General features: G+C 34.0%; 1 protein-coding gene and 1 long non-coding RNA gene across 2 annotated transcripts in view; one reads left to right on the top strand and one right to left on the bottom strand.

Annotated features, from left to right (window-relative positions):
• Positions 1–649: 649 nt before the first annotated feature.
• LOC106669163 (RNA-binding protein 5) lies at positions 650–8,343 on the bottom strand. Its single transcript, XM_014398465.2, has 4 exons — positions 8,163–8,343; positions 4,830–4,897; positions 3,917–4,024; positions 650–3,504 (listed from the first exon to the last, which is right to left on the bottom strand). The coding sequence occupies exon 4, from the start codon at positions 3,489–3,491 to the stop codon at positions 720–722; it is 2,772 nt and encodes a 923-aa protein (XP_014253951.1). The 5' UTR covers positions 3,492–3,504; positions 3,917–4,024; positions 4,830–4,897; positions 8,163–8,343; the 3' UTR covers positions 650–719.
• Positions 8,344–8,592: 249 nt separating this feature from the next.
• Positions 8,593–11,228, top strand: part of LOC112127532 — a 63,304-nt gene continuing 60,668 nt past the window's right edge. Inside the window, exon 1 of the long non-coding RNA XR_002910609.1 lies at positions 8,593–8,639. This is a non-coding gene — a long non-coding RNA (uncharacterized LOC112127532). The remainder of the gene's footprint in view (positions 8,640–11,228) is intronic.

Below are 11,228 nucleotides of genomic sequence, written 5' to 3'. Positions count from 1 at the left end.
TACAGTCAATTAATTTTGACATTTTTTCTATAAACAATTTTCCATTCATTTTAACCTGATTAAAACTTGTAAAGCATAAAAATATAAAAATTACCTTGATATCAAAAGATATTTACCATTATTTATTGATGTTCTATTTTAATCTAGAATCCAATTAATTAATTAAACATTTCTTAAAACTGCTTTATTCCTTGGCATTCATTTGATTGTGAGAAATTATTCGAATAACATATCCTTTCCAGAATTAATTCTCTTTTGTCATCACTATGCTGTACTCTTTTGAATTCTACTCAATATGAACACTACAAAATAAATTACTTAAGTTCTGTTTTAAATTTATTATAAACTTAATAATTGTTATTAAGGGACAGGAAGAATAAAGACAACAGATTGGACCACTTTCTATATTTTTTTCACATTAAATTTATTAGTTTTAACCACTAACAAATATATACAAAAAAAAAAAAATCATAAACAAATTTACATTTAGAGGTAAAAAATGTTTGTTTTCTTCTTTTTATTTTACATAATCACAGGGAATCCACAAATTAAAAAAAAATGTATATACAATTTATCCCTATTTAATGTAATAACTAAACAAAAGAAATTATATATTTATATATATAAAAGGAAAAAAACAATTGTATAAGAAATTTAATCAAATAATAAAAACCAAGAATTGTTTTTAAATAAAAATTTTTCCTATTAAATAAAAACTTCTACGATGGGTCATCGATTTCCGAATATCTAATTTGCATCATTTTTTTGACACAATCTTTATACGTTTCCCCAGGACCCGGAGTAACCCCGACACTTTTGGTTCCAAGGCCAGCGCATGCAGATCGCCTTTCTGCTTGAATAATACATGTCCTTCCCTGATTTGATTTACCTAAACCCATGCCCTCTTGCCACCCCATTTTTTGTAAAAGTTTATTACCTAAGTTGTCCGCCCCTATGCCCGCTCTTGTGGGCTCTTCATAGTTGATTGTTGCCTCCCTAGATTTCATGTAAGTCTCTTTCAGCTTGCTTGGCTGTGGTGTATCCGGCTCACCGTATTTCATCCTTCGCTCTCTTGCCCTGTCTCGATATTGTGTATTTCTTGTCTGGGCATCATGTGGGTCCAACCCCTTCGACTTGTACCAAGCTGAAAGATTTTGCTTGTGTAGGTCCGATAACTGCTGATGTTTGACAAGAGCATCTTTGCTGGCAAACTGCCTTTTGCACAGCAAACAAGCCAACTTGATCCAATCTGTATGCATTTTCTCTTCATTTGCTGATTCTTCTGCTGCCTCTTCTTCACTGTCACTCCCTTGCCCGTATGCTGCAACTAAGCTTTCATTTTTGGAACTACGGTCTGCCCCATTCTGTGTGGGCAATGCCAAATCTTTTCTCTCAAGTACTGCATAACCTATGTCTGCAGCACCTGCTGCTTTCATGCTAGTTATGGCAGCCTGAGCTTGAACAATGTTCTGCTTTGCATTCTCTTTCTTTTGGTTCAATGTTTTTGCCCATCTTTCCATGTCTTTTGCAATCCTCTTTGCTACTTTAACTTTGTCTTTTTCAGTCTCCTTTTCTTTATTCTTTTTCTCTTCTTCCTTGTTTGCAGCATCAACCTGTGGTGAATTATTTGACTGGTTTTGAGGCTGACTCTTATCTGTAGGTGAAGGCAAGTATGTACACCTCGAGGCATCCCAATAGAGGAATTTACCAAGTTTATTATTATAGTAGTATTGTGAATTTGCATCATAATAAAGTGTGGTATGAGGATCGTAATAATATCCTGACGATTTGTCATATTGGTAAGATGTGACATCTGGAGCTGGATAAGTCTTATCACCAGAGCCATCTGGTGCTTCTGTTAATGGTGACAGCTTACTACTACTATCTTTGGACTTTTTGTGTGCTGCAACTGCAGCTTGGGCTGTGGCAAGACCGCTTGAACTGTTTACAGGGAGTGATATGTTTTCACCTTCTGTAATTTGTTTCCTATAATATTCTTCATAGTAAGCTAAATATGATGCCTTTTCTTGGGGTGTTGTAGCATAAAGAGCAGCACTGTATTCCGCAAGTCTAGGCACATCACTAAGTTGATATTGTTGACTATCTGACTTCTGGTGACTCCACTGAGCTGCAGCTACAGCTGCATTAGCTATTTGTACACTAATAGCAGCAGATGAATTCATAGATACAGGATCCAGTTTTGCATATGATACAAGTGCAGTTCTTCCATCTATTGAAGGTGTTGATGCTTGAAGAGCATTGTGAAGGTACATGGCATCAACGACACTGTTCATTTCTAAGTAGCAAACACCCCTTGAAGTATTTGTTGCAATATCTCTTCCAATCCGTACACTTCTAATTGGAAGAGATGATAGTGTCTTAATAGATTGGAGCACACTCTCTTCTGTTGTTGACACATCTAAACCTGTTAGAAGGACTGTATTTGTAGGATATGAACTTATTGTATCGACAAATTCCACTTCAACTTCTCTTCTTGACAAATTACACTTGAAGCAGGTATTCCTTCTTCGAAAATTATGAGCTTGGCATTTACAATACCAATCAGACATGTACTTCTCTCTACCAAAAGAATAATCCTTTGGCAGACTGTATTGCAGAAGAGCTCGAAAGTGATCTTTCAGCATGAGCTCCCCTTGTTTTAATTCTATCCACTTAATGGCATCGCCAACTGTACTAAATTCAACAAAAGCAAAACCTCTTGATGTTCCTGTATCTTTCCTCCTAACTAATCTAATATCTTTGCATACCAAATGAGAAAGTGTAATATCATCTTGTATATCTTGTTCCGTTATGTGTTGAGCAAGTCCTCTAATAATTATTGTCCTTTGTGGAACTTGTTTTTTGTATACGAATCTATCCTCGGGTCTTAAAGAAAAATCAGAGTACGGTTTATCAAAATCCCCTTCCATTCGCTCAAATCCACTTGTACTCATGTCATCATCACTTGACCACTTCTTCTCTTCATCTTCATCCTTCGAATGCCTCCTGGATGAAGATGACGATTCCTTTGAAGATTCAGGTTTTTCTTCCCCCCTATATTTGGACCACTCCTGCCCATGCCTATCCTTTCTATCATCACTGCCCCTCCTGGCAACCTCCCCCCTCTCATGCCGTCTTCTTGTATTTGTTGTATCTCTTTCATCATCTTCCGGTGACCATCGCCGCGAAGATTCCCGCTCCCTACTCCTTTCACGAGAACGTTTTCTCTCTTTTCTTTCCCCCCTTTCCCTGGACCTAGACCTTTCTCGAGACCTGTCCCTACTCTTATGATACCTACTGCTACTTTTATCATCTAGAAAATCATCGACAGATCTCCTCCACTGGTCTCTGTCTCTATCTTGTCTGTTCATCCATTCTTTGCTCCGGGCTACCAACTCTTCTTCAGCAGATTTCTGGCCACCAGGATTGAAGAATGGGCTGCCTTGGTAATGCCTCCCATAGTAATTTTCGCCAAATTGCCTTCGGTCCATCCCACTATTTGATCTTAATAATGAAACGTTCAAAAATAAATTAGTACCAAGGTAAAAAAAGAAAGAAACTTTACCCACAAAACGTTGAATTTTTCTTCCTAGGTTGATAATAAGTCTCCCCAATTAAAATAATAAAATTGTTTAATTGTACAGGTGTTGCAGTATTGAAATGGAATTTTTTTTTAAATATTTTTTATTGTCTTTAGTGATTAATGCCCTTCAATATGTCAAGTTACACATTCATACAGAAAAAATTAATTCCAATTGCTAAGATGGATGAACATTTTTTTTAAACCAAAATTGCACATTTAAATGCATCGTGCATCACATGACACTTTTCATGAAGAAATTTAATTTCAAAAAGAATTAAATGTATATTTTGTTTTTACAAAAGGCGCGAATAAAAGTCCTTTGTTGATCCTTACCGTTTTACAACAGGAGACTAGAATTGCCCAAAACTGGAGATGCGATTGTTCTTTGAAGTTTGTACAAAGCTATTGCGATAAAAACTCTTCCAATACCAACGTTCCCTTCTGAAACAAATTGTGTACCAAACAAACCATTTATCGACAAATTCACAAAACTGAGTGTCCAATCAAAACGTAAACTACTCCAACGAATAATCGAATGTCTTCCAATAATTTTTTTAACATATTTTTTTATTTTTTCACCGGAGGCGGCATATGTAGGTTGGTTGTGATATTGTCTTTTGACAATACTGACAGAATTATAATCTAAATTTATGAAAATCTGAAAGCATTGTCTTCTTCAATTCACTGAAAAACTGATTTTTAATTCAATTTGCCATTCTCTTCTATTGAAGTAAACAACACTGGCCACTGAATGAATTTTTTATTAAATACCTGCATTAATCTAAAAGTTGGTAAAATTGAATGAAACTGAATAATTGATAACAATAACTGTTTAAATAACTTGTAAATAAATTTGCCAAACAGGTAATCGCACAAAGTTTATACAAACATTCAGATTTAATCACAAATTTATCAAAGTTCAACAAGAAACAATATTTTTTAAATTGTATAGTTCTATTAAAATATGAACTATAAACTAAAAAAGTCTAATTTAAAAGAAAAAGTAGTATAAGAAATTTAAAAAAAGGAATAAAATATTCCTGGAAATATATGTTTAACTTTCTATGATAAAACAGGATTTTAATTTATTGACTTCTAATAGAGATGTTAATAATATGTAGTTTTTAGTTTAGTTGTTCACTTAAATACACAAACATTTGTTTCTATTTTTTTATCTTCTCTCTCACTTTTTATCAGGGAAAGTTAAACAATTTATCTGTTTATTATTTGATTTTTCGCACAATACCTCAGTCTGATAAGCAAGGTCAGATCTTGAGAATAGCTGACAAAGCTGACTGAATTCGTCTAATCCATCTGAAATTCATATAACAAAATCAAACCAAAGTACAAAGCACAAAAAGACATAGCGGAAGGCAACGTTCGCCAACTCGAAATGCATTCACAATACAATTTATTTGTGGCAATCACACAAAACTGCTAAGAATAAGTTCCTGTGGTAACACATCAAAAATTATTCTTTATGGTTAAAAAATAAATAAATAAATATGTAGCATATTCTTCGTGTCATGATGAAGATGGCGTTAAATTAGCTTAATAACTTCACAGTGCAAATAATAATAACAACTCTAAATTAAACAGTTCCCATCCTGAAAGGAAATAATAATTTTAAAAAATTTCCAAATGAAACAGTTATTAGTTAAATACCAATATATTTAAGCTAACACTTTAATTATAGTAAAGAAGATATTAACCAGATACAATCAGCACAACTGAAAAAACAATAATTAGAAGACACTAATGACCAGGCAGAACAATTGACAGTTTATCATACAGTCTGATTGGCAAGTGTGCTATGAGATAATTTGATAAATTATAAACTGGTAATGTCACAATTCAGTACTAAAAAAGAATATACAAAAGCTGTAATTTCTAAAATGAAAACTATTTTTGTTGTAATGAAATCCACACAACTGATTACAAATTTACAAGCTAAACTGGCTAAAGGAATATTGACATACTAAATATTGGAAAAAAGGTAATAAGCTTTAGAATTTTTTTCCTTCAGTTTGTGCTTATCTAATGTAACATTTTAACAAATTCAATAAAATAAGCAACACCATTTATTCCACAACTCCCCTCCCCGAGAAAACTGAATAAATCTAGCATGTAAAATTTTGTCAAGATTCATACAAATAGTCATCATCAATTGATAATATACGCTTAATAAAACAACAATGTAGACTGTTGAGTAGATGGTGAGTTTTGGTATTTCTAAAAGTTAAACAGTAGCCAAACAAAAATTGCACAGTAGAAGATTTGATGATAGGAATATTACTGTTATTATTTTTAAGTAACATTGTACATTATGCAAATCAGTGTACGAGGGATACTAATGATCTGAGAATAAGCAATACATGGGCACAAGTGCTGTCATTAATAATATAATGTTAAAAGCTTCTAAAGTCTAAAGTATCAGTTCCTCTTTAATGTTTACAAATCCCTGGTCATTAACTAACTAAAATCGAACTGACAGAAATGAGACCATTTATGTCCGGGATTAAAAATGTTCACATTTCGACTAAAAATTTAACACTGAACGTTCATTGGAGAAAAATTGAAAGAGAGGTGAAAAGATTAATAAAATTAGTTATACCAACATGTTAACTGTTGGGCCAGCACTGGGTTGAGCGGCAACTTCTGTGCTAAGAAATCTCTGAGTGTAGACAGACCCAGTGCTGGTATATGTATTTACCGACATGCAACAAAGTTAACTGCTGATAATGAAACCTTTCATCATTGAGAGTAATCATTCACAACACAGAATGACATTCACACTTTGAAACCATTTTTTAAAAATTTAAATGATTTCAAATTGTACATATTTTTAAGAATGTTTTGCCCTGATGTTATCCTTAAAATAGGACCAAAATCTTGGCAGTGACAAGTGAACAGAACTCTAGTGAACTCAAATTCAGCAGAAGAACAGAGTGGAAAGGAAAGATTGATCAAACTGGTGACATTCAGTCAACATATAGTGCAAAGAACATTTTTTTTAACTTAATGATTAATGAGACATAATGAATATACATGTCTAGGATATCAAGACAGTAAAAATCATCCAAAACAGTCATTTAACAAGTACAGATTTGGTAAAAATATCTCATATTTTTAGTTGTTATAAAAAGTGGCCGATACATCTAACACTTTGCAGAGAAATTATGATTTATGATTACGCTTTCATTGTTGACCTTTTATAACTAAACAACTTTCTAACATAATTATGCACAATAAAGTACAACAGAAAATAATATGGTCACTATTTATGTGGAGATCTGGCACATCTATTGACGGTGAAGAGATTTTGTCGATTCAAAACGAACAATCTCTAATGCCATATGCAATAAAATGATAATAAAAGTCGAAGTTTCAACTGATTCTCAAAACCTTTTTATTTTGGAAAATCCAATGTATGAATGAAGTGCATCGAAAAAATAAAATACTAACTTAGAATTAACACAATAATTAGATCTATCGTCAAAAGCGATCGATGGAATGATCCATTTTCTACAAAGTTGGAAGACACAACCCAAATTTGTTTATTAAGTTTTGCCTTTGTGATGGAAAACTAATGTTGAACATTGAACAATCAAAAGAGCAATGAAAATTTACACATGTCACATTAAATAAGCATGTTAACTGCAGAACCTTTTTAACTGTTTAAACTATTCATTTACAATAAAATCTGGAATGACTTGATGCTTTAAGATTATGCTGACAATTCATCGTTGGCCTTTTAAGACCACTGCCAACGATAATTATCAACAACGAAGTACACCTGAAAATAACACGATGCCCATTTATGCCTCGAGATTAGACATAATGGTGTCGTTAATCACACCTATCATCGAGACAGCGCAATCATATTGTATGTTCAAAAGACTGTCATACGCAATAAAACAATAATAGTCGACATTTCAACTAGTTCTCAAGGCCTTAATTTAGAAAACTGATGTAAGTCAACCTCCATCATTCAAGTTACAAATTGTGTCATGTTTTTCTTATTACTGGAAAAGGTTATCAAGTTTAAATCATGAATTTATGACTATAATCATATTTTTGTTTCAAAATAAACCTTCAATGGGCATGTTTCTGTTCTAAACACCAATGAAATCTATTGAAACTTATACAGTAGATTGCTGAAAAAGAAATTAGCACAGAGAACTATGTTTACTATTTTTTTATAGATGTTAACAAATTAAAATGTCGATTATAGCCTGAAAGAGAAAACATGATTAGCATAAATTTATATCTAGGGTAGAATATAGAAAAAGAAGCTTCTCGGCGTTTGGGCAAGTTCAATGCAGTCGCGTCGGGAAAATCAATGAAGTGCCGCGACGGAAGTTCACAGAACGAAAAAACTTGAGAGCTTATTTATCGAAAAGCACGTCAAGTAAAATCAAAAGTTACAAAATCGGATCAATAAAGTATAAAACATCAAAATTTTCTTTCAAGGGGGCCGGTAATTCGGAGGAAAGATCATTGTTAACGTGGTTAATAATAGCGCTTCGGGCCGAGTTGATTCGGTAGTTGTTTTTAAAGGGTGAAACTTGATTTTTACCTGGTCTTCCCCGCGACGATGCCTCACGGCGGACATTATCTCTCTTAATTAAAAAAAAACCCGGTCCAACTAAAATCTGAGAGAAATCCTTTTGTTCTCCGGGAAAAAAATCACTCTCGCGACAACGGCGTAAGTGAAACGTTTGCGACGACTCAATATGGCGGCCGGCGATGGTGAGGAGATAGGGCCTCGTTCCACGGGCCACGGCCTCCTCTCGTCAACGGCGAAATCGATATCCCGTCTTCTTCAGATTTCTCTGGCGTAATCGAACGGAAAATAAAATACAAATAATAAGAATATCAAATTAAAAAATTTGTACGAAAACTTTTATTCCGTTTTAAGTTGTTTCGTGGTTTAAAAGAACTTTCGATAATCACGTGACTTGTTACATATGAGCGCGAAACTAGCCGACGGATCAGTTGAGTAACAAGTTAACTTCGACTTTCCCGTTTCCGTTATTTAACTGATTATTACAAGGTAATAAATATTAATTGTGGTTTTATTTTACTTTTTAAAGATCATATATACATCGATGATGAATACAGTCATAGTATAATCAAAATGTAACGGATTAGACATATAATTCGTTCCAAAAGAAGATATGTACATCCTAACCTCAACTATTCAAAATTCTTTCCATTTATATCTGTTACAATCTGTTTTTCGTTTCCTCTTCTACACTCTTTCTCTCCTCTCTTTCATCCTCTCTCACCCCATCTCCCCTCTCACTTTTTCTTTTTTTGTCATTCTCTTTCTCCCATTTTCTCTCAGTCATACTCATTTCTCTTTTTACCCGCCCTCTCTTTTCCACTTCCTCTGATTCTTTTGTTCTCTCTCTCACTCTCTTTCATCTTCCTTCTCCATCCCTCCCTTCCCCCTCTCTCTTCTTTTCTTTAATTTTTCTGTCATTTTCTTTGTCCTATTTTCTCTCAATCATACTCCCTCTTTTTACCCGCCCTCTCTCTTTCACTTCCTTTCTCACCCTCTAACTCTCTCCTTTTTCTCTTTTCTCTCAATCATACTCACTCATTTTACCCGCCCTCTTTCCTTTCTCTTTCTCCTATTTTCTGTAAGTCATAGTCACTCTTTTTACCTGCCTTCTCTCTTTCCCTTCCTCTCTCATACTCTGTCTCTCTCTCTCTCCCTTCCTTTCGTCTTGCTGTCAGTCTCTTTTTCCCATTTTCTGTAAGTCATAGTCATTCATTTTACCCGCCCTCTCTCTTACTCTCTCTCTCTCTCTCTCTCTCTCTCTCTCTCACTCTTACTCTCTCTCTCTCTCTCTCTCTCTCTCTCTCTCTCTCACTATTTCTCCCTCCCTCCCTCCCTCCCTTCTTTTCATCTAGCTGTCAGTCTCTTTCTCTTATTTTTTGTAAGTTATAGTCACTCTTTTTACCTGCCTTCTCTCTTTCTCTTTTTCTCACACTCACTCTCTCTGTCCCTCCCTTTCTCTCATTTTTCTGTCAGTCTCTTTTTCCTATTTTCTGTAAGTCATAGTCACTCTTTTTACATGTCTTCACACTTTCTCTTCCTCTCCCACCTCTCTCTCACTCTCTCTCTCTTTCTCTCCCTCCCTCTCTCCTCCTCTCTCTCTCACTCTCACTCTGCCTCTCCATTTCTTTTCTTTTGCTGTCAGTCGTTTTTCCCATTTTCTGTAAGTCAGAGTCACTCATTTTACCTGCCTTCTCTCTTTCTCTTCCTCTCTCTCTCTCTTTCTCCCTCCCTCCCCCTCCCTCTCCCCCTCTTTCTCCCCCTCTCTCTCTTTCTCTTTCCTTTTCTTTAATTTTTTTGACATTTTTTCTCCTATTTTCTGTAAGTCGTACTCTCTCTTTTTGACCGCCCTCAGCCTTTCTCGTATTCTGTCACTCTTTCATTCTTCCTCTCTCTCTCTCTCTCTCCCTCTCTCCCTTTCTNTCTCTCTCTCTCTCTCTCTCTCTCTCTCTCTCTCTCTCTCTCGATGTGTGGGTTGTGCATGAAATATACTATGTACATACTATATGTATACTACGATTAGTAAAACCCTTTCATGGACCTGAAAATTAGTAACAGAGCAAAGAAAATGCTGTACCAACTAAATCTACATCTTGAGATTGATTGATTGATAGCGTTTTATTTAGTCACGCAGAATTAGGTTTCTTGCGCCACTCTTACATCTAATGTGGGTTATAATTTACATATAAATGTTAAAATATAAAATACATTAAATAATTTGCTTTATATAGCAATAAAAATTATCCATTAGCCTACGTTAGACTGTAGTAAGTAACATTATTATAATTTACAATCAGAACGTGTACTAAAACATAATAAATAAAACCATGATATCAAAATAATAGTTGAGAGAGAAAATGTTATAATTAAAATTAAATGAAGAGAATGCTGTAAAAATGTGATGAACGAGACTAATTGTAAATAAAATAAGTACATGAATTCCACTTATCACAATATTTGATGTAATTGCTTTTGAGGTTTACTTTGAATGTATTAATTTTTTCCCGTAGTTTAATTTATTTCGGTAATTTATTAAACCCTTCAGAAGTTTTTATAAGAAAAGTGTTTTTTATTTTTTTGTTCTGCATTTTGGAATTACAATCTTTTTCTTCTCAAATGTAATAATATCTAATGGCTCCTTAAGTTTTTTTGTTTTTTCGTACAGGGGGTGAGTCGTTTTTAATACCCTATTGAAAATAGTTTAATGTAAGTGTGCTTGGAAGTAATTTATCTGTAATGTTCTCAACTCAACATATTTATCTTCCATTCTTGAATCATACGCTAGGTCAAGTCAATAATAGCAATTCGTCGATGAATACTGATATTTTATATTTTGGTATCCTTAAGCTATAGTTTACGCCTCTCTTATTGCGGTCGTACACATTTGAAAAGACAATAAGTTGGATAATTTTGTTTTTAAAACACTCATTGTAGTTATATTTAATTTCAACCTCCTCCGTTCTTTGATTTTCAAAATTTTTTATTTCTTATAATATGTAAATCATTTAGCTATATATGAAGCTATTTAGGCTATATATAGAGCTTTGAGCTCTTGAAGGTACTTTGTATTTTGTGTTT

This window comes from Cimex lectularius, unplaced genomic scaffold (genome assembly GCF_000648675.2).
Source record: "Cimex lectularius strain Harlan isolate CLEC.00 unplaced genomic scaffold, Clec_2.1 scaffold241, whole genome shotgun sequence".
NCBI lineage: Eukaryota > Metazoa > Arthropoda > Insecta > Hemiptera > Cimicidae > Cimex > Cimex lectularius.
This window is presented reverse-complemented; position numbering and strand designations above follow the sequence as displayed.